The 24747-nt window shown below is 34.8% G+C and overlaps 1 protein-coding gene and 1 long non-coding RNA gene across 7 annotated transcripts in view; one reads left to right on the top strand and one right to left on the bottom strand.

The window, feature by feature from the left end:
• Positions 1 to 8646, bottom strand: part of TFPI (tissue factor pathway inhibitor) — a 67410-nt gene extending 58764 nt beyond the window's left edge. The window contains exon 1 of one of the 6 annotated variants that reach the window (XM_067741251.1): positions 8349 to 8646. Coding sequence is in view for 4 of the 6 variants with exons in the window: in XM_067741253.1 (XP_067597354.1) it covers positions 4113 to 4119 (7 nt within the window). In the remaining 2 variants the exon portion in view is untranslated. Of the gene's footprint in view, positions 1 to 4112; positions 4250 to 8348 lie in introns of those variants that run through there. The other 5 variants (XM_067741249.1, XM_067741253.1, XM_067741252.1 and 2 more) reach the window with 5 other exon arrangements.
• Positions 8647 to 11030: 2384 nt separating this feature from the next.
• Positions 11031 to 24747, top strand: part of LOC137226427 (uncharacterized) — a 217929-nt gene continuing 204212 nt past the window's right edge. Inside the window, exon 1 of the long non-coding RNA XR_010944351.1 lies at positions 11031 to 11091. This is a non-coding gene — a long non-coding RNA (uncharacterized lncRNA). The remainder of the gene's footprint in view (positions 11092 to 24747) is intronic.

Genomic DNA, 24747 nt, shown 5'->3' with positions numbered 1-24747 from the left:
GGCTTCTCAGAAAAGATCTTTTCTCCAAGATTTCTTATACATAGGATAACTTATCCATCTCTACCCCACCCTTATCCCTCCTATGTCGAGTTTATCTGCCTTTGAAATCTTTATCTTGCCTTCTTCAAGATATATTATTACTTGACACTCTTTTTTGATCCCAGTGCTATATATTGTTTTCCTTGGATATTTAATCATGTCTCAGATATATTTTCATGGTGATATGTAAGCTCCTGAGAGATCTGAGGAAAACTATACATTCCCTTCTAAAGAGCAAATGCATGGCTCAGATATTTTTTCACATGTTTTTGAGGACCATCCATGAATGCCCATTTACTCATATCCTTTCAGAAGAGGCTTCCAGTACCTGTTAGGAAGGATAGATGGTCACTTGTATCTCTTTGGCCTCTGAATAAGGAGATGGTAATGTGGAATGCAGGTGGTGGTTGGGAGAGCAATGTTGACATAGTAATGATAGGGCAAACACTGTTACCTAAGGAACCTTTTCCTTTCTTTAGGGATATAACTAATAAATGCAAATGGCTTTAAAGGAGTTTCATCCAGAGTTTACCACAAATAGAAAAACAAAAAAAACAACAACTCTCTTTTGCCATGTTAATTGAGGCTAATCTAAATTCTCCCTAGTTAAACACTTTTCTTCCCCTGGAACATTCTCCAGCAATTCCTTAAGAGAAAAACATACAAAAAGAGGTTAATCCTGGGAAATCTGAAACTTGAAAAAAATTATTGGCACTGAAAGGAGGGCCTGAGTGTTTTTAAGGTAAATTGCTTATCTCATAATTTTTTTATAAACCTGCATTGGTGCCAGGATGTAGATACCATAATGATTTCTTTACTGTGTACCTGTTTTCCTTTCCTCATAGACAGAATAACTATGCTAAAGGAGACTAAAACCACAGAACTCAAATAAGATGCATAGAAACTTCAATAATGTACACACTCTTACATAATTATAAAAACAAATTCTAATGCTAAATATAATTTTTGTTTACAATATTTGTCATTTGGGATTATCTGTTTATATCAATTGGTATATATAATTAAGCAGGAAACACCTGAAACATCTTTCATAAAAAGAGAAAGTTTTAATTTGTGCTGTCAATGAACTTTCACAGCTTCCAATATGTAGAAGTATCCAGGAATCAGGGGAGGAAAGATAATTATGAGAAATTGTGATAGGAAACTATCAGTAAAGGCAATCTTTAATTCATTGCAAAACTCTGGAGCCTTTAGGTAAATAACAGTCAGCACTCAGAGTTTTGGAAATGCCTGTTGAACAAGTGACAACTTGATTGGTTTTAAGCTTGTAGAATGAATTTGTCATCTAAAATAGGAGAGAGTAAAATATTAGCCACCCAAACAACTACCGTTATCAGAAAATCATAATGAAACAAACTGCTTATCTGAAATAATTATTTTTTAGAAATAGTGAATTTAAGTTTTTCATTGTACAATCATGTAAATATATTTACTCATGAAACATAGTTTCTGAGATATAGCAGGCAAAAAATGTATTTATCTTACCCAGGCCAATGAACGAATTACAGTTTATATGCCCTTAAAATTTCTCATTCTATTTATGTTTATTATTTTTTAGGATATCATTAAAATATGATTTTAAAAAGTAGCCCTTCCACTGCACAGCAAAGGAAACCATAAACAAAACAAAAAGATAACCCACAGAATGGGAGAAAATATTTGCAAACGATATGACTGAGAAGGGATTAATCTCCAAAATATACAAACAGCTCATACAGCTCAATATCAAAAAAACACAAATAACCCAATCAAATAATGGGTGGAAAATCTAAATAGACATTTCTCCAAAGAAGACATGCAGATGGCCAAAAAGCACATGAAAAAATGCTCAACATTGCTAATTATTACAGAAATAAAAATCAAAGTTACAATGAGGTATCACCTCACACCAGTCAGAATGGCCATCAAAAAAAATCTACAAACAATAAATGCTGGAGGGGGTGTGGAGAAAAGGAAACCTACACTGTTGGTGGGAATATAAATTGGTACAGCCACTATGGAGAACAGTATGGAGGTTCCTTAGAAAAGTAAAAATAGAGCTACCGTATGATCCAGCAGTCCCACTCCTGGGCATATATTCAGAGAAAACCATAATTCAAAAAGATGCATGCACCCTAATGATCATTGCGGTACTATTTACAATAGCCAAGACATGGAAGCAACTTAAATGTCCATTGACAGATGAATGGATAAAGAAGATGTGGTACACATATATAATGGAATATTACTCAGCATTAAAAAAGAATGAATTAATGCCATTTGCAGCAACATGGATGGGCCTAGAGATTAACATACCAAGTGAAATAAGTCAGACAAAGAAAGACAAATATCATATGATATCACTTATATGTGGAATCTAAAAAAGAGATACAAATGAACTTATTTACAAAACAGAAACAGACTTACAGACTTAGAAAACAAATTTATGGTTACCAAAGGGGAAAGGTTGTAGGGAGGGATAAATTAGGAGTTTGGGATTACATATACACATTACTCTATATAAAATAGATAATTAACAAGGACCTACTGTATAGCACAAGGAACTCTACTCAGTCCTCTGTAATAACCTATATGAGAAAAGAATCTGAAAAAGAATAGATATATGTATATGTGTAACTGATTCACTTTGCTGTACACCTGATACTAATACAACACTGTAAATCAACTATACGCCAATACAAAATAAAAATTTAAAGAAAAATAGCCCTTCTACTTCCAGCCACAATGGATTAACATTGGATTTATCCTCCCACCTGAAACAACTTAAAAAAATAAAATAGTCAAAATGTATTAAATGATGGTTTTCCGCTAACTAAATACTGGTCAGTGAAGAGCAGTGATCCCATAAGGATGGGAAACAAAAGAGTTCAGCCCTACATTCTGATTTGCTCCAGCACACTGACTGAAGGGAATTTCCACATTCAAATTAGGAAGAGGAGTTTCTGGAATTGCCCAGTGGTCTCCCTGAGTTTAGGAGAAAGCACATTGTCTGCAGAGGCCAGGGTAGCTAGAGTATGCACGGTTAAGTAACAGAGTAGAGAGCTATAGAGAAAGAGAGATCCAGAAATCTTCAGATGGCCCTCAAGTCTTCAGCCTAATACTGATCAGTACATATACAAGAGAAAAGTACCCAAGTTTGGGTAAAGAAAGGGCTAGAGGGGAATAACACTTAGAACACATGTAAAGCTGTGAATATTTTCTTGTCCCTAAATTGCAAAAACCTCCATTCATGGTGCATTAAGCAGAGTAGTCAGAAAGTTTTTTTCTCAGTACTGGGAAAAAAATTAACCATAGAATAAACATTTCTCTGATTCTGTCTAACAAAGCTTGACAGTGAGATAACAAAATACAAAACTGTTTCCAAGTAATTAAACTGCAACTCAGAACAGAGCTCAATATTATTTACAGGAATACAACATATTCAGCACTTAAGAAGGTAAGATTCATAATATCAGGCATTCAGATAAAAATTATAAGGTCTGCAAAAAACAGTAAAATATAACATAATGAGAAGAATCCAAATGACACAGAAATGACACAGAAAATAGAATTAACAAACTAAAATTTTAACTGCATTCATAAACTAAACTAAAATTTAACTAAATTTTAAACTAAAATTTAAACTAAAGTTTAAACTGCACTCATATGTTCAAGAATCTAGAGAAAATATTGAGTGTGTTAAATAGAGAAAGAAGATAGAGACTCAAACTGAGTTTCTAGAGATGAAAACATTATTTGAGATGAAAAATACACTAGATGGGATTATAAACACATTGGACATAGAAGAAAAGATACGTAAATTTGAAGATATAATGATAGAAACTACGTAAATTGAAACAGAAAAAAACTAAAAATATTGATATTTTTCTTTTACTATTTTTGATTGTGGTAAAGTAGATATACCATGAAATTTGCAATTTTAACTATTTTTAAGTGTACAGCTCAGTGGCATTAATTACATTTATATTTTTGTGCAATCATCACCACCATCTATTTCCAAAATTTTTCATTAACCCAAACAGAAACTTTGTATCCATTAAGCAATAACTCACCATTCATCCCTTCCTCCAGACTTTGGTAACCTCTATTCTACTTTCTTTTTCTATGCATTTGCCTATTGTAGATATCCCATGTAAGTGAAATTATATACTATTTGTTTTTTTGTGTGTGTCTGGCTTATTTCACTTAGAATAATGTTTTCAAAATCATTCATGTAGCATGAATCAGAAGTTCATTCATTTTATTGTCACATATATTTGAAATTGGTTGCACATAGAAGAGTGAGTAGGCGTTTGATATTTTGATATAATCATTTTGATTCATTTCCTGGGATACTTTGAAGTTTATTCCTAAAAGAACTTTAAGAATATTACCAATATTTTGCAACAAACACTACTATTCTGGAGACTCACCCAATTTATGAGATTTACTCCATTTCTAAGCCTTGTGAAGTAAGGAATGAGGTGATGTTTAGATTACAGGATTATTACAGGATTCAAGGATGGGATAGATGTTGGTAAGAAACATGAATTGGAGAGACAGAATGAGGTTGGCAGCAGGGTGGTTGTGGCATTGAGGGTGTGGTACAGTTGAAGGGGGTCAATGGCACTCTATGCTTGGTAATAAAAACACCACAGTGTATCAGTGCTGTATTGATGGATACTTTTACATTCCTGATGTTGAAATAGCCTAATCAACAACATGTAATATTTATTCAGTCTAGAGAGAATGCTACCATCACATTTTGATTGAGGAATTTCTTGCAGTAAGTCTGTGTCTCCCCAGGCACCTGTGGTCTATCAGGTGGAGCAGGTGAGACAGAAATATTGCAGCACTGGGACTCCTAGTATGGATCATGGACCTCTTGTTTTTAAAATAATTTAAAAATATGGTTGTTCCAACTAAGAAAGAGCATAGAATCACAAAGGAAGGCCTGAAGAGAGATGAACATAGCAGATTTGACATGCATCCAGTGCTTTTTGTTATTGCTTTTGAAAAGAAGTGGAAATGACTAGGGTGCCCTCATCCTATTGGTAGCTGAATCCTAGGCTCTGGTTCTACACAGCACCTGCCACTTGAAGTGAAGACAGGGAGAGAAGGGTAATGGGAAGACTGGGCTCCTAGAGATAATACATCACACCAAGAAAGCAGTCACTGAGGATCTCAGAGACCCAAGAGAGGAGGTCTAGCATAATGAGAACTCTCTGGAATAAGAGAGTTGCATCCTTTCTTCATTTTGCTGAGATTTAATATCCAGAAACAAGGACTTCAATAGTCACTCCATGTTTTGAATTCAGATTTCTCCAAATGCAGATGGTAACAATCAAATAATTATAGTATTGGCATATTTCTATAAAAAATAATGCATTTAAAAGTATTTTTGTTTTGGGACTTCCCTGGTGGTAAGACTCTGTGCTCCCAATGCAGGGGGCCCGGGTTCGATCCCTGGTCAGAGAACTAGATCCTGCATGCTGCAACTAAGGATCCTGCACGGCACAACAAAGATCCTGCGTGCCACAACTAAGACCTGGTGCAGCCAAATAAATAAATACTTTTTTTAAAAAGTATTTTTGTTTTAAAAAAGACAGCTCTGCAAATTAAGTTTCCTGAGTTACATGTTTTAGATGGTAAACAAGAAAAGGGTGGCTAAAGACAGCCTTTATTGAGAATAGATGAGTTGGACTGTAATACAATTTTTAGATCATGTCTACATATCAAAAATAAATTTATATAATTAACTAATTTTAATCAATATTATTCTACTTATTTAATTTATACCAATAAACAAGATTTTCTTGAAAACCCTATTCTGAGTACTTCCCTTTCCTTTTCATATTGTCTCTCCTGTCCCACCCTCCCTTTTTTTTTGGCAAGGATGTTTTACTTTTTTTTCTTCTATTAAGTAGAGATGTTTGATTCAGTTGAAATCTGTATTAAAAGTTTGTGACAGTGAATTTAGTAAGCCAACAATTCCTAAAGAATCTATAGCATATCTACTATTTGGTTAGATTGCTAGGTGTTCTGGGAATAAACAAAACCTTTTCAGCTTGGCTTTTTTCCTCTAGTAGTTTGTCATCTGTCCAATTATCATTATCATTGAATGGTTTTCTTTTTCTTATAACTTTATTTATCTATTCTTGGCTCCGTTGGGTTTTTGTTGCTGTGCGCGGGCCCTCTCCAGTTGCAGCGAGCGTGGGGCTACTCTTCGTTGTGGTACGCAGGCTTCTCATTGTGGTGGCTTCTCTTGTTGTGGAGTACCAGCTCTAGGCAGTGGGCTCAGTAGTTGTGGCACTCAGACTCAGTAGTTGTGGCTCGCAGGCTCTAGAGCGCAGGCTCAGTAGTTGTGGTGCACAGGCTTAGTTGCACCACGGCATATGGGATTTTCCCAGACCAGGGCTGGAACCCATGTCCTTTGCATTGGCAGGCAGATTCTTAACCACTGCACCAACTGGGAAGTCCCTCAATTATGTTTTGAATTTGAATGATGTAGATAACTAAGATCAGGAAATTAATTCTTAGGAAGGAATGTTAGTGTTATGAAAACTATAGTTTAATACAAAAACAATTTTCTATTCCATAGATTATTATTTTTAAATTTAGCAATACTGTTTATAGTAGAAGATTCTAGGCAAAATAATTGTACAATCAATAAGCAAATGAAGCCTAGAGTTATGGACAACCAATCAGACCAGCAAGCACTACCTGATGGCATAACCCATTTGAACAGGACCACATTTCCCAAAGAGGTTTTGATCTAGTCATTGGAGATAAAAGAAATGCTTAAAGATATCAGACTGTACCTTTAAAAACAGAAAACAAAACTTGTACAAGTCAGCATACCTAATAGAGAACGGAACCAAATAGTAGTATATATGCCATTAAAGCTCTCTAATAAGATTGTATAGTTACCTGAAGAAGATAAATTTGGCTTCCCAATATAACCATTCAAATTGTTAAAAGTAAATATTTTAAAGTTTTACATCTGTAATGTTAATTATCTGTATTTACATTAATAGTTTTCCAACTCTGTTGATCCCTAAGGATATTTTATACCATTTTATTAACCCATAGGCCCCAAATTAAAATTTCATACTCCAATACATTTTCAGAGATTATTCACCCTTCAGTTTAAGTATTAGATAAAATATAGATTATATGTCTTGAAATAATCATGCACTAGAATGATGAGTATAAAATAATCCTAAAAATGTTTTATGAAAGGTTAAAAAACTTTTCAATATCTCAAAATTGACACAATTTTTCACCTCTGATGTAAATACTATGCTTTTACACAGAATAAAATATGACTCTCTGGGCTGTATGTTTCCTGCTTGGGTTCTGCCCTTTGTATTTAATGTTATCACAATTATACAAAGTCATTTTGTGCCTAATTTCCAGAGCACTGAGTCACAGTGTGGCTGTTACTTATCTTTTCCTTTTTTTTTGCACAGCACTGCTCTTGACCCTCATTTTTCCATTAATACTCATACAAACGAGTGCTTTCCATAATTAATTTTTTTTGTTTCATTATTGTTCTGTGGTTGTGTACTTCTATACTATGTGCTTTCTTTACTACCAGAAGCTAAATTTAATATCATTTTATAAGCAACAAGAATATGACAGTACATCATATAGGTATGTAATCTATTGCTTTAATTTATGTAATTGTACTATATATACTGCAATCCTATCTATTCTTATTTTAGTATATTTAGAATATGAGCGTTTGTTTTTGGAGACTTGTAAAATATTTTCTTAGATTAGTTAATGCTGGCAAGAAATATTTAGACTACAAGGATTCTAATGTTTATACCTTATTTTAAATATCACCAATTAATGGCAATGAAAGAAGTTTCTTTAAACATAAGGCTGCCAGACAGTCTCTTTATGATATTTCTTTATATGTTACTAAATAATGTTTAAAGATTAAAAAAAAATCTTCAGAAAACTCCAATTAAAGACACAATTAGTAAAGAACTGCCACTACAAGCTGAAAATTATAAACAAGGCTACATCTCACCAACTTTTTATGTTCATGGTCTTAAAAGCATAATCCTATAGTGCATATATATTTGCTTAAAACTAAATGGAAAAATGCTGAGAATTTAGTTTAACATTGCAATGAGTTTGTTTACAGAGAAGGGTCGATTTTCATTGTAGGGTTACAGACAATGGTCCTCCCCTACAAGTCTTTGCCTCTCAACACCCTGGTTCCCCCCGCCCCCCGCCAAGGAAAAGAAATAAAAGTTACTTCTCATGGGCTAAAAAGTATATTGCCAAGTACTCACGAGTAAAATCTCTGAAGAAAGTTCTTGGAAAGATTTTTTCAAAGCGGAGTTGAGGTCATTTTGTTTTCCTTTCCAGGCATTGAAGAGAGGATTTATCTTTTCTACTTCTTCTTTTAAACAGATCAGGAAACTGGGGAGTGAAGAATAATAAAAGAAATGCAATCTGATCCTGCCAGCAGTGAAAGGGCGAGGTAAGAATTTGACTTTTATCCAGCTCAATGTCGCTCCCGTCTGTTGGAGCAAAGAGGAGCCTCAGAGCCGGTCTCAGAGATCACCCACAGCTGCGAATAGCCAGGCTTCCTGTTTAGGTCACTCCAACTCTTTTTAGGCTAATTTCGCCAAATTATTCAAAAGCCTTTTCAATTATGAAGGAAACAGACAAAGGAATCAGCTTACACTAAGATTTCAGAATTACTATTTTTGCATAACGATTTCTTTTACTTTCCAGGATTCTTTGTAATCAGTTAAAAAAAAAAAACACTTTTTTCCCCCAGATCTATATATTTTAAAAATATATTTGTCATCATGTAGCTACTTAATAAAGTGAACCTTTTTTTTTTTTGCAGTTTATTTCTTCTTCAAATTATTTCATCCATGTTGTCAATATATTTGTGAAAAACACCTGAGGGCTATTGAACTTCCTTTGATTAGAGAGGCAATGCAATGTATTGCCTGTTGCAGAATGTCAGGCTGTAAACCCTGCCTCAGCTACTTACTAGCTTTGCAATTTTGGTCAATTATTTAAACTCTCTGTGCCCCAGTTTCTTTTTCCCTAAAATAATGATAAAAGTTCCTAAGTTTGATATAAGTAGTAAATGGATTAATACATATAATATATATACATATAAATAGACATATAAAGCACTTAGTCCTCCACACATAACAAACCTTCAATAAATGTTAACTATCATGTATATTGCTGTTGTTTATATCATAATTATTATTTTACATGATATGTAAATATTTAAAGGCATCACTCACTTTGCTCTGCTCTAGGTCACTATTGCTGAAGTTAACCCTTAGTATTTCAGTAATGGAATTATGGCCATATCAGGCTAAGATCACTAGAGATTTCGTAAGATGGCGGAATCTTCTTTGCCATGACGGCTGAAGTCATTTGATCAGAAAATCCATCAGTTTCTTGTTTTTTCCATCTCTGATTGTCTTCATGTCTTCAACTTTTCTTGCGTCCTTCCTTTGACCTCTGAGTAAGGGGTTGTTACCGAGTCCAGGCTCATACTGCTCGCCTCAGGACAGGCCAATAAATCAAGAGATGGGCTGTTGGGGCAAGGAATAGCGACTATTCAGAAAGCCGGCAGGCCGAGAAGATGGTGGACTCCTGTACCAATGAACCATCTTGCCTGAGTTAGAATTCAGGCTTCTTTTATACTAAAGGGGAGGGAGAAAAGTCAAACCTTTCCTGGTTCCCATCAGCCTCTGGAGAGGCTGTGTTAATTTCTTCCTCTCTGCAGTCATTCACAGGTGGGCCTAGTCAGGATGTTTTCTTGTGAGCTAAACAAAAGTATTTTAGTTTAATGCTCATTACCTGGGAGGCAGGGTTCCCAGAGATGGGCCATTATGTATAATTTAAGCTTATAGGCAACATCCCTTTAGTGATTACCTTGTAACAGAATACAAAGGTCCTTCCCTATTACAGGGTAACTTTCCCTCTTGTGTGTTTTTACTATTTATTGAATAATTCCTAGGTGTCTGGCACATAAATTACCTCATTTAATTCTCACAGCCAGCTTGTGAAGAAAGCCCTCTCTGCATGACCATTTCACCATTTCATGGGTTTAAGAAGGTTAGGTATAGTTTGTGGAGCTCTGATTCAAATCATGTAGTCTGACTTCAGAGCACAGATACTTAAATACTCTTCCATGTTTCTTTCTCACCCATGTTCTGGATTTCATACCACAACAAAACTTTGCTGTGTGTTGAAACTTTATTTTTAACAAAGTTAAAAGCAGTCCTTCCCCAGGCCTAGTTCAAGAACTTTGCTGCATAATTATACCCCCTATTACCTGTTGCAACTCAAGCACATTCAATGTTCCCTTCTTGCTTAGATTGTTGAGGAAACTTGCCTGTTTTTGGACTGGAGTGGACATTGATTCGTTTTTTGGCCAATCTGCAGGCTCTACTAAGGTAGCGGTAAGCTCAGCAAATCAGATTTCCTTTTTGGAAACTTGTACTAAGAGCTATAGATAAAAGTATACAGTGCCAAGCTCTTAACTAAAAAGCCAAGATAGAGGAAGTGCTGACATCCAAAATGGTGTGCACCAGATGATTATGTGGAGAAAGCTAGTTGAGAGTGAATGGTGAAAGGGATGAATGAAAGAGGATGTGTAACCTCTGAGAGAGAAACAGGGAAAGAATGAAAGCAAGAGCAAGACTGAGAGATGAGATGAGTGATGAGAAAGTGATGCCTGAGCTCTACAGTAACAATCCTTCCCAGGCCTAGTTCAAGTTTTTCTAAGTACTCAAGAACATATACCCTTGTAATAAACCCTTTTTTTCCCCTAAGGTCATTTAAGAAATCTCTTTTTCTTACTATGTAAAGAACCCTATTTGAAAGAGCCACAACTGAGCTGAAATTATTTTCTCAAAGATCATTGATTTCATATTTAAGTTGCACTTGACATCAGTGAAGACTTTTTACCATTTTATTTCCAGGTAATTTACACAGACTTGGGTATTCTTGTGCTGAAGAGAATGTGGGAAATTGACGTAAACTATTGTTAAGGTAAGACAACCTGATGCTGTCACTTAAGGGCTCTGTGGACTCAGGTTTTCTCTCCCTGAGGCTTGCGTGAGCTCCTTTTTGAGGTTTTATTACTAGTTTGCCTATCTATTTTGTACAACTCTAAGTCTAAATTATTTGGATAAAAAGATTTTCTCACCAACAACTTGACTATGTGCCATCCTATCTTAAAGTTCTTTGCATCTAATCATTATCTGGATGTTCCAAGTACCCACCTAATACTAAACACTGTCCTTTTCATTTCTCACCATACTCTGTTAATTTTGTCTTTCCAACTCTCACACAATTCAAATAACATTTCAGACTTTTATGAGCTTTATGAGAAGTTCATGAGTTTTATGATTCTATATTTTTCATTTTCCTGACAGATGATGTGCATGTCCCACATAAAGGTTACTCTTTAAAACTGGATCACAATAAAGATGACCCACAAAGGGGACTGAAAATAAATCCTTTCTTCATAAAAACCCTGTAGATTTTGGGATAGTTTGTTATCAAGCATAATTTAGGAAGAGATAAATAATATACTCCCTACCCCCTTACCTTCTTCCCTTAAAGATGTGTTATATTGACCACATATATATATTATTATGTTATGTAACCCTGGACCCCATACCCTCAGTCCCCCTGGTGTCCTGTGTTCCTTTTCACCCTTGGTTTGGTGAACACAAACAAAGAGAGAAGAGGCCATGGAAAGGAGAAGCAAAAATGCTGAGAATAAATTCACAGTCCTGTTCTTGAGGGAGATTAACCACCGCTGAGCTCACCTGAGTTTCAGTAAATACTCTTTCTCTAGGAAATCTGCCTGGAGACTCCCTTCAAAGAAAGTCCAATCTCAGATAACAATGGAAGGGAGTAATCTTAATTTCTATAGTTTCTACCTGCTTGCTTCTGCATTTGAATGTCAAGACTTGAAGTTTATACTTTCAACAACTTTGCGTTTTATCCTTTAATCTAGACTTTAATTGCTTTGCTTTATTTATTTTCTAGATTTAAAACCGGTTTTAGGCTTTTAGTTTTCCGGTCCTTTTAATTATTTTGTAATACTATTATTCTTAATCATTCTTCTGATTTATATTACTAGTACTATTAATCCCATCTACAATATTTTAACTAGTTTTATTACTTTTAGTGTTATTTTAATTCTCATTTTTATGGAAGTGTCTATCTTAAGTATTATTATTGGTACTATATTGATGAAGATATAATGTATTATGCCCATGTGTATCAATATAGCATGGTGTAAACCAGGAAAGTTGGGTCTTTATTTCCTTCAACTTGATATAGCAGCAAGCCCTCAATTCCCTAGGATAGACTATCCTTCCTTAACCAAAGTAGGACTCAGTGACTCTAAGATTACCGCATTGAATAATTTGATAGGCCCACAGAAGAAAATTATTTCCAACCACTGGCTTACCTATACTGCCAGGACAGACACTGGCAATTGCATGAAAAGTCTACCTTCTCACAGCACATACTTTCATTCTGAACCTCCCAGAAAGATGGCTTGTATCGATAGGTAAGTTTTATTCCAGTCTCTACTACCAACATACACATTAATTTACTACTTTTTATTCACTGTGTTTGAGGGGTAGTTACTTATACCGTAAATCACCTCTTATTGATTAGGAATGCTAAGGAAAGTTTGCCTCAGAGAGGATTATCCTTATATCCCCATTTCTATTGTTTTAGATTTAGGGAGTTAATCCCTTGATAGATTCTGCCCTCAGAAATCCTTGCTGATTAGATAATGTGATCCTGCCCAGAATTTCAAAGTATAGGACACCAGCTACCATCTCATTTTCTCCTTTATTGTAATATCAGCTGGGTTTTTGGATAATAATTTTCCATTCAAAATATTTTATTTTTATATCTCTTTGTTAAATATACATTTGTATTTTCACTATTCTTTTCTAAGAGGACTCAGAAAAACAATATTATACAGTGCCATTTGGAATTCTGAAAAAAAAGGAAAAAAGGCACATTATGATGGTGATTTTATGATTATCTGTCTCCCTTTGTCTAATGATAATAAGACACAACTACAAAAGCAAGAATGGTTGGTAGGCAGAGTTGAGTAGAGTTTTGGTAAGAAGCATAAAAATACTGTTAACGGATAAATTTTGTTTTAGAAATTTAAAACTTGTTTCTCATAAGTTTATACATTTTTATTAAATATTTTTACTTTACAAATTTCTTAGGGAAAACTTCAAAGTATAAAATAAGATAGCATATAAATATACCACACAGATGTATTTATTAAGCACCAGCTGTATGACAAACACTGTTCTAGGATTTAAGGAGACAGCAAAGAACATGACAGATACAACTCTGTCTTCTTGGAACTTTAATTTTAGTGCCATAAACTGAATGCTACTAATGATAACAATTCTTACTTAGTGAATTAGGATTACAGCAAACAAAAGAATGTCTCACCTTTTAAAATATCTCCTTTTAAAGCTGCTTAGAAAGAAGTTATTCCAGGAGCTGCATGTGAGAGTTTATTTCTTCTTTCTAGTTTATAAAAAAATGTGTTAGTTTATCTTGCGGAGGTTTTCATCGATTATTCATTATCTGAAATTTAAAGACAAACTATTTATTACCATCTTGATTAATTTCTTAAAATTTTTAGAATAAAATTTCACGGTTAAAAATTATACTTTTAGGGGCTTCTCTGGTGGCGCAGTGGTTGAGAGTCCGCCTGCCGATGCAGGGAACGCGGGTTCGTGCCCCGGTCCGGGAAGATCCCACATGCCACGGAGCGGCAGGGCCCGTGAGCCATGGCCGCGGAGCATGCGCGTCCGGAGCCTGTGCTCCACAACGCGAGAGGCCACAACAGTGAGAAGCCCCCCCACACACAAAAATTATACTTCTATATCAGTTTCTAGCCACTTGAACTTCACAGTCTGATAGTACGCATATACCAACGCCCTCAACAACACTTTTCTAAAAATTAACTTATTTATTTATTTATTTTTGACTGCGTTGGGTCTTTGTTGCTGCGTGTGGGCTTTCTCTAGTTGGCGGCGAGCAGGGGCTACTCTTCGTTGTGGTGCGCGCGCTTCTCACTGCAGTGGCTTCTCTTGTTGTGGAGCACGGGCTCTAGAAATTGGAATGCGATCCAAATTTTCAGGAACAGCGAGGAAAACGGTGGTACTCTGGTTACTATTTTCCTTTAAATTGTATGAAAAGGATTCATTTCTTGCTCAGAAAAACTCTTCGGAACTATTTGTGATAAATTATTGCCCTCTGTTGGCAGAATGTTATATAAATCTTAATTTATATTTTAAGAGTATTTAAAGTTAGAGTTATAACAAATCTCATCAACAAGATGAATAATTAAATCCCAGAGAATGGAAGTGCCTTGCCCAAGCAGCCATAGCTTTTAAATGACAAGGGCAGGATGAGACCCTGGGTGTCATGACCTACCATGTCTTTTTTTTTTTTTTTTTTGTCTGCTTGGGTCTAAGTAGTGGCATGCGGGATCTTCGTTGAGGCATGTGGGATCCTTTTCGTTGCGGTGCGTGGGCTCTTCATTGTGGTATGCAGGCTTCTCTCTAGTTGTGGCGCGTGGGTTCCAGAGCACGGGGGCTTTGTATTTTGCGGCACGTGGGCTCTCTAGAGGCACGCAGCTCAGTAGTTGTGGCACGCGGGCTTAGTTGCCCAGCAGCATGTGGGATCTTAGTTCCGCGATCAGGGATTGAACCCACATCCCCTGCATTAGAAGGCGGATTCTTTACCACTGGCCCACCAGGGAAGTCCCCTACCATCAGTCTTGTGTTGACTAAGTTAAAAACAGTAAATATTTTTGCCTGAGAATATTTCCCATTTTCTGAGTCAAAAAAGAAGTTTACAATAGTCAAAGGAATTAAAGAAATTATTTTATTTTAAAAATTGAAATAAGATGTTTGTTCAGGTTAAAAATAAACCATGTAAAAAATAAAAGTGAGAAGAGAAAAATAAACATCTTTCTCTCACTCTCCATCTAGATTCCACTCCAAGAGGTTGCCACTATTAACTGTTTCTTTGTCATTCTGGAAATTATATATATGTGTGTGTGTGTGTGTGTGTGTGTGTGTGTGTGTGTGTGTGTGTGTTTCAAAATTGAAGTACTGTTCTCCGACTTTTTACAAATGTAAAACATATTTTAGAGTTTATTCCATATTACTTTGCAGAGATATAACTCATTTTTAAATATGACTTCCTTTTATTGACACTTTCGAGGTTACAGACAAATTTAGAATGTCCTTATTTAGGATTACCTGACATTTCTTGTAATTAATTTAGATTGTGCATCTCTTCTTGGACTTTTACACTAGTGAAGCTGTTTTGTTCTCATTTCATCAGGGGACACTTGATTTGGGTTTGTCTCATTACTGATGACAGATGTTAACTTTGATCACTTCATCAAGGTGTTGTCTACAGGCTTCTCCATTGTAAGCTACCTAGTTTTTCTGCTTCTGTGCACAGATAGGATTGAGTGGCAGAAATGCTCAACAAAAATACAAAATCAAAATAATTACCTTGTCACATCCTTTCTCTCAGGTAGCAAGAAGAGTAGATCTTAGATGCTAAGTGTTATTTTCCCAAAAGTGCTGAGTGTCCATTTCCTGGCTTCTTGTTTAATTTTAATTCCTCTTTCTGGAAGAATACACAAATTAAGGAGGTATCTGTAGTAGTTACTCTTGGAATGTGGAATGGTTTGGTATATTAAACAATTCATGTAACTCTGAACTTTTTCATGTGTAAGTGTATACATAACATGTAGAGTAAAATAATAATTCTTTTCATTGGCAGTTAGATGAACACTGAACACCAGAACTGCTGACAGTTTTTTCTTAAAACATGTAATAATACAATCATATTTTCAAACATTACATTAAAATTTCAGTCATGTGAATTTTTACTTTAAATTTTGATATTAGATAAAACTTTTCATGTTGCATTTGTATTTTAATAAATAATTTTGATTGCTTTAGAAGAAAAAACTTTTAAAATAAAAGAAAATTTTTAATACTTAAATTTAATTTACATTTTGGACAAATTATTTCAAATTGCAGTAGAAGAAAATTATGTGATAATCTTGATTATCACGTAATTATTAATTGTGCTGAAATGAAAGCAAGAAAGATCAATGGTATGGAATAAATATACAAATACTCATAAATTATGTATTTAGTTTATTATTCATCCAAGCAGCACTCACCAATTAACCTAATATCCAAATATGCACAATAATAACTCAATTGGGATGTCTTACAATTTTGTCAGCTTTCAGGCATATAAAAATTATAGCTTTACATATCTTACATATCTTACAATTTCATCTTATGAAGTATATTTGTCTAAGTAAGATAGAAAATATTTTTTGTAGTACTTTTCTAACTTGATTAATAACTTTTAATATTTAACACATGTTCGTCATTATGCCTTGCTGCCTTTCACTTTAATGCAAACAGAGCATTTTCTGAATCATTCATTTACTAACTATTTATTGACCACCTACTACATGCCACTATTGGGACTACTGCAGTAAACAAACCAGATAAACATTCCCGTTTTCTTGGAACTTACATTTTAGTACATTTTTCATCAAAAGAGTCAGGGGACTTATTTAACATATTCAGGCATGTGATATTACTTTTGCCCTCTTAGTGGCACACACTAACTTTCTCAATTTTCCTCATTGGCATGACAAATTTTGCTGAATTAACATGTGATTTTGGTAGGAGAAAGCCATAACTGCAGAAGGATTCATCAAAAGACTTGGAGGAAAGGTCTGGCCTTGGGGAAAATGTTTAGGGGGCAAAAGAAAGCAGAAGAATAATAGAAAAATGTCAATGTAGCCAAAAGTATCCTCAAAATTTAACGAGTAGAATTTAAACAAGAAAGAAAGAAAATATAAAATTAAACTGAGTTTTGTTTCAGGTTGGAAAGGTATTCCAGAAAGTAAGCAGAATAAGGTTGATTAATTGGTACTGTAACATGTAAAATAAGCAATCACAAAACCATAGCCTTTATATCTCCGTGGAGACATAGTGATAAACAGCTGCTGCCCATTTTGCACACACAGAAAATTAAGGTTAATTAGAAATACTGTAGTTGCAAATTCAGTTCCAGTAACAGCAAAATCAATTCAGCAAAAGGTATTTTCAAGGCATGATTTTTTGTGAGTTCTATTAGGATTGTGTCAGATCCATATATTAGTGATTCATTAGACAGCTTAGAAAGTGGGGTGCCTGCCAAAAACCCACCTGGACTGAGAAGAATATCTATTTCTACTTTTTTGGCAACAGTAATTTTTCTCTCTTTTGAAGTGGAAGTCATTCAAAACCCAGGTGACAATCATTATAACCAAAGTCAGACTAAATAATGAAGTCATAAAGACAATACGTGGTTTTCATTCTCTCACAACAATTTGAGATGAAACGCATAAATGACAAGGTTGATCTAGATTTTTCACGTTTATCTTAAAGTCAGGGAGTGTACCTTTGCTTCCACAAAAATGGATGACAACTGAGTAATGCGTTTACTTCAGCATGGTAGTTCAGGCTAAAATACCTATATGTCACTAAACGTGGAAATAATCGTTGGTGAGTATTAACATTCCTTTATGGCACATGAGTTATGGGGCTGTTTCTCATCTTGGGACATTTCTGCTGATATTTGTTCTATTCATGCTTTGTGGATAGTTTTACTACTCCTAAACAATAAGGACCCAGACTTACCTTACTCTGAAACAGCCTCAACTCCAGTCCACTTTACAGCCTCTCTGCCTCTTTAGAAGTAGTCAATATCCTGAAATTGGGTGAATTTTTCCCATTTATGATGTTGTACATTGCTATATATGATATTTACACAATTTACACAGTTGCTCCCTTTTTAATGTGAGTAAATAGTATTATACTCAACTTATTCTTCTGGACCTCTCTTTTTCACACATCATTACATTTCTGAAATGTATACATGGTCATATGTGTGGATCTACTGCTTTTGCTTTACCTATGGTATAGTATTCCATTTATTAAAACATACAATTAATTTTTTCCATTCCTCTGCTGAGGAGTAGTAGATTGATTAGCTTGCTTGCACTTGTTTTTGCTTCAGTGAACATTCTTAAACATGATACCTTGTATAAATGTAAGCATATCTTCAGGGTAGGTATGGAAGACTGGAATTGCTGGCTTGTAGAATAAGCAGTTTTTTAATTACACAAGGTATTGTTAAACTACAAAGTAGTCTCACCAGAGCACTATATAAGAGTACTTATTTCTCCAAATACTTGCCAAAAGTGTTGTCAGAATTTAAAATTTTGCCTAACTGATATGTAAGAAAAGATGTCTTTTTGTAGATTTGATTTTATTTATTAGATATTTTGTGAGAAAGTGTTCATGTTTATTGGTTTACTCTTCTGAGAAATGCCTGATCATATCCTTTGACCATTTAAAATATTTGATTTTCTGTTCTGCCTTTTTCTTGTTTAAATAAGAGCTGTTTCTTATAGATTCTGAAAAAAAATCCTCTTGGTTCTATGGAATGGAGATTCTTTCTCCAAATATGTGTCTTGTCTTTTTAGTTTGTTTAGAGAATTTTTTGTCATATAAGAGTTAATATTGAAGTAGGTAAATATATCAATCTTTTCCTTCATGGCTTATGCTTTTAAATTTTTATTTTAAAAATCCTACTACCATAATATGATGAATATATTATTCTATGTTTTCTCTAAATTTTTACTTTTAAATCTTTATCTTTGAAATCGTCATCTTTGTCTTCTGTTTCAAACATTTCAAAGTTCTTCAGCTATTTTTCCCTTTATATCTTCCATATAAAGTTTAATATCTGGTGTGCCCATTTCTTTGAAAAACTTAATATTAACTGGTATTGCACTAAGTTAATAAATTAATTTGGAAAGATTAAGCTTGAACAGTTAAGGGAGCTGGACTTTAGTGATCTGGTGGATGTACTGACCTTAGCTAGGAGACAGGCAGCTCATCCACAGAAATAGAAGTGAAGGCTGGTTAAAGGCTGGCTTCATGGATATGCTACTGCTGAGATCACACAGGGCATTGCACTGAGAAGGGTCCTGTGCTTGGTTTGATACCCTGCTGTCATCACCTTGAAATTGATAAATTTTATAATGTGTCCCCCAAATATGTAGCTGGTCCTGGAGAGGATATGGGTTCAGTTGCAAAGCATGGGTAGATAGGGTGGTGGGTGTATATGGAAGCAGCTTTTATTTTCTCATGGAATAGGACGTAAAGGTCATTTATCTCCCTGTGCTGCATTCTGGGTTATGTCTCAAGGTCTCATATTCAATTCACCAAAACTCCCTGTGCCTAATCTGCTTTCAGTTGATTCAATTAATTTATTTTATTTACATATATTTTTGAATTTTATTTATTTATTTTTATACAGTATGTTCTTATTAGTTATCTATGATTCAGTTAATTTTTAATTGCAGTGACTGTACTTTAATTTTATAGGTTCTATAGATTTTCTTTCAGTTCTGCCTTTTTTCATAATTTGGTGTTTTTTTGATTTATGCTTTTAGTTTCTTGTTTGTCTTTAATAACTTTATACATACTTATTTTCTGGTCTTATTATTCTTTTGTATTTTTTTTTCTATTTTTTTTTTGAAGTTTTTAGGTCTTTAATCATCCTGGTGGCTATGGCTGCTAGTGATCATTTATGATGCTAACAATTTTGGAAATGTCCTCACCTTCACAGTGAGGATGTTTGTGAGAATCTTGTCTTGGATTGTGTATCTTTTCAGAGAAATTGTGCATGGGCATATGCCAGATATCCCAAATGACTGCTATTATCCCACCTGGGAACTTTTTGTCACCTTTTCTTGTATTTTATTCCATAAAGTTGTCATAATGCATTAAGTTTATTAGAACAATACAACTTACTGTCATTACTGGAAAATTGTTATAGAAAAATACAATCTATGATGTCAAAGATATGACTCACTCTCCTTGAAAGCGGCACCATCATGTAGTGCAAAACCTGCCCAAAAATCCATGATGGTGCTGGTTCCACCTATTTTTAAGCTTCTTTTTTTCACTCCTACGGGCATTTTAAAACCATTAGAGTTGTGCAAATTTGATCTCAAACTCACTTAAGGAGCATGCTCATTGATTTAAGTAATTGAGGGAAACTTGTTTTCCTGCTTTAATCCCAGGAAAATGTTCCTATGATCTACTTGTGCAGGTGCATAGATATCGCCATAGTCTTCCTTTTCAGTAATTGTGTAACTCTTTGCCTATGTCAATTATTTGTAGGTGCCTCAGTTCTAACTTCCTGTTCATATAGATTCAAAACTTATTTCTTGTCGCCATGGGTATGTAAAACTAAACTCAGTGCCCAGCCACAGCCACAAGATCAGCCTACTATCTCCATTTCCTTTCTTGCTTTTTCCCCACCAGCCCTGGGGTATTCTCATTCTATACTGTAAACACAACAATATATTGTATCAGAAAAGTTATATTTTTATTCAGCACTCGAGAAATTTCTAGCCAAAATTTTTTGTGTCATTCTATGCATTGCCTCAATCAGAATATTTCAATTGAATTCCACTAGTTCAGGAATTTACATTTTCCCTTCAAAACAAGAGGACAACTATGAGGACAACTACAAAGACAAAGGCAAGTTTTTGAACACCAATGCAAAATAAAATATTTATATTCTGCAAGTCCCTACTCCCAACACTTTACTCTTTACTCTCAGTAGAAAATTTTATTTTGTTTGGGGAGAAAAAGGAGACTGCCAGATAGCATGTCATCAAATTTCCTGTTCCCCACTAGCAATCTTTTCTTTATTCATGTTATACCTTTTTTCTAAGTTGTATGGATCATGGTTGAGTTAAAGCAAACAGAACCTACAATCTATTGTACAGCATAGTGTCTATAGTTAACAATACTGTATAGTATACTTAAAAATTTGTTGAGGATAGATCTTATGTTAAGTGTTCTTATCACAAAAAGAGAAATAATATAATAATAATAAGGAGCGTAACAGAAACTTTTGGAAGTGATGGATATGTTTGTGGCATAGATTGTAGTGATTGTTTCAGATGTGAAATTAAATATGCACAGCTTTTTGTGTGTCAATCACGTCACAATAAAGTGGTTTAAAAAGAATAAGTATATTTTTACAGTGTTCTTAATGGGTTATAAATCATTGAGAGAGCTGTCAAAAGAGACTCTAATGTAAATTATCAATAGTAGAACTGTTGCCAAAGCACCAGCAGCTCCTTCCATAATGAGAACTTGTCTATTGCATTGGTAAGTTGTTTCTATAGTTGCTGTTTCCAGACAAATGCCAACAGATTCACATGAGCACATGTGTGCATGCACAAAGCACACACACACATACAGACATGGTGCCATTACAATTGCTCACTTCAGAACCATGCTGCCTCTTCCACAATATGTGCAAATAATTAGAGAAACACGCACTCTGCTTCCCTCATCAATAACCTCAGTTCTTTTTTTATTATTAATTTTTATTGGAGTATAGTTGCTTTAAAATGTTGTGTTAATTTTTGCTGTATAGCAAAGTGAATCAGCTATATGTATACATATATCCCCTCTTTTTTGGATTTCCTTCCCATTTAGGTCACTACAGTGCACTGAGTAGAGTTCCCTGTACTATACAGTAGGTTCTCATTTGTTATCTATTTTATACATAGTAGTATATATATGTATGTCAACCCCAATCTCCCAATTCATCCCATTCCCCTCTTCTCCCCTTGGTATCCATGTTTGTTCTCTACATCTGTGTCTCTATTTCTGCTTTGCAAATAAGTTCATCTGTATCATCCTTCTAGATTCCACATATAAGCGATATTATATGATATTTGTTTTTCTCTTTCTGACTTACTTCACTCTGTATGACAGTCTCTAGGTCCATCCATGTCTCCGCCAATGGCACGATTTTGTTCCTTTTTATGGCCGAGTAATATTCCACTGTGTGGGGGGTGTGTGTGTGTGTGTGTGTGTGTGTGTGTGTATGTATATATATATATACCACATCTTCTTTATCCATTCCTCTGTTGATGGACATTTAGGTTGCTTCCATGTGCTGGCTATTGTAAATAGTGCTGTAATGAACACTGGGGTGCATGTATCTTTTTCAGTTATGGTTTTCTCCGGGTATATACCCAGGAGAGGGATTGCTGGGTCATATGGTAATTCTGTTTTTAGTTTTTTATGGAACCTCCATACTGTTCTCCATAGTGGCTGTATCAATTTACATTCCCACCAAGAGTGTAAAAGGGTTCCCTTTTCTCCACACCCTCTCCAGCATTTATTGTTTGTAGATTTGGCCATTCTGACCAGTGTGAGCTGATACCTCATCGTAGTTTTGATTTGCATTTCTCTAATAATTAGTGATGTTGAGTGTCTTTTCATGTGTTAGTTACCCATCTCAATAACCTCAGTTCTGATTCAAGTCTCATGTATGTGCATTTGATTATGGAGTCTAAAACACATGTGGAATTCTAGCTATGAGGTAATCTGGGATTTGTTTTAAGCTTTCCTGTCTCTGCAGTATAGAAGGAAATACTAAAAGGAATCTGGAATAAATATTGAATGAGTAAATCTTTAATATCTTCCCCAGAAGATTTCATTTGTAGTTTATTTCATTTCACATCCTCAAGCATCTCCATTAATTACTCCTATCACTTTCTTTCCATATTAGCTCTTTCTGTACATCAGTAACATAATCAAGTTTCATCCCTCTTAAAAAGGAAAGCAACCTCTTCCTTAAACTTGCTTTCTGTTTAGTATTTTACAGCCTCTTTTGGCTTTTAGAATAAAGACTCTTGAAATAGTCAATACTTGTTATCTGCACTTCTGCATCTCCCAGTCTCTACTTCAGTCATAGCAAAAGTCTTTTTCCCAACACTGTTCCAGTGAAGCCCTCCTTTCTAATGATTGCAATGACTCCCTATTTGCTAAGTCAAATGGACACTTTTCAATGACTCTTGACCTCTCTACACACCTTGACAGGGGTCACTGTGTCTTTTTAGAAATTTCCAAATGGTTTTGCAAGTTTTTTTCACAGTTTTATTCTATAGATCCTCTTTCTCTGCTCATCCACTAATTGCTGATATTTTCCCAAATTTTATACATTTCTTTCTTTTAACCTAAAGGCTGAACCTCAGTTATCACCCTCATATCCTTGGTATCAAGTATACCATATATGTATCGAATCTCCAATATTTTTCTCTAATACTTCTTTTCTAAACACAAATGTTATATTTTTAATTACCTACTGTATATATCTTTTTGGATAGTCAAAAGATGTCTCCAGAACATCATGTATAAAGCTGAACTATATCATTGATTTCCTAAACCCATCTTTTTTTTTTTTTTTTTTCTGCGGTACGCGGGCCTCTCACTGTTGTGGCCTCTCCCGTTGCGGAGCACAGGCTCCGGACGCGCAGGCTCAGCAGCCATGGCTCACGGGCCCAGCCGCTCCGCGGCATGTGGGACCTTCCTGGACTGGGGCACGAACCCGTGTGCCCTGCATCGGCAGGCAGACTCTCAACCACTGCGCCACCAGGGAAGCCCTAAACCTATCTTTCTTGATACCCTAGAAGATTCTCTTAACTCCTCCTTCTCCCTTATGTCCTGTGGATTATAGTTCATAAATAGTATTTTTATCTTTTCCATCTCCTCCAAACCCACAGCTACCACCTTGGTTCTTCATTTCTTATTCAATAATTGCCATATTGGTCTTCCTGTCTGCAGTCTTAGCCTCCTATAATTTAGTGTCCAAATTGATATCAGTGTGATCCTTTACAAATAAAACACTGATTATGTCACTCCCTATGTAAATATTTGACGCATCAACTTTACAAATACCTATTAAATACTATGTTTTAAGTATAATACAAAATAGGCATAGTTTCAGTAGTCTCAGAATATATAATATAAAATAATCATTGCAGTGGTATACCTATCCTATGACACGAGAGTGAATTATTTTTCTTAACATCTACCCATCTCTTATATGACAAAATTATTATTTTTTAATGACCATGAAGTTAATTTATACATAACATTGGATATTCCATAATAGATGCAGACATTGCTGCAATTGCTTCCTAGTATATTTTTGTTGTTGCTGTTTGTTTGTTTTTGCTTTGTTGTTTTTTCCTTGTTGAGTTCTACTGGATTGACAGGAGGAGAGGAGTTTGTTGGGGAGTGATAGTATTAACTGTGAGGAGAATAGCAAATTGCTGAAAAAGGAGATGCTGGACTGGCTTCACACCTTCCCACATGGATGAGAGGACTGAAAAAGGAGTTAGTCACTTAAGACTTAACCTATGGAAAATAAAGAAAGGAACTTTCAACTCACTGACTTTCTGATGTTTATTTTGGCTACTGAAAGGGTTTTCCACTTATATCTGTTATGACATAGTGGTTAGCAGTGTAACATTTCAAGTGAAAACTCATTTTAATTGTTTCATGTTGGTGTATTCAATTTTCTTTCTGAAATTTACAATAATTATGAACAAGTTGCTGGTTATACAAAAATATTGCAAATGATTACAAGTTCCTCCAAGTTTTTATAGGAGAAAAAAGTACAATATTTATACAGTAGTTTTTATATCTACTTAACAATTGT

Source organism: Pseudorca crassidens, chromosome 6, assembly GCF_039906515.1.
Source record: "Pseudorca crassidens isolate mPseCra1 chromosome 6, mPseCra1.hap1, whole genome shotgun sequence".
Taxonomy (NCBI): domain Eukaryota; kingdom Metazoa; phylum Chordata; class Mammalia; order Artiodactyla; family Delphinidae; genus Pseudorca; species Pseudorca crassidens.
Note: the sequence above shows the minus strand (reverse complement) of the source record. Positions and strands in the feature narration are given on the sequence as shown.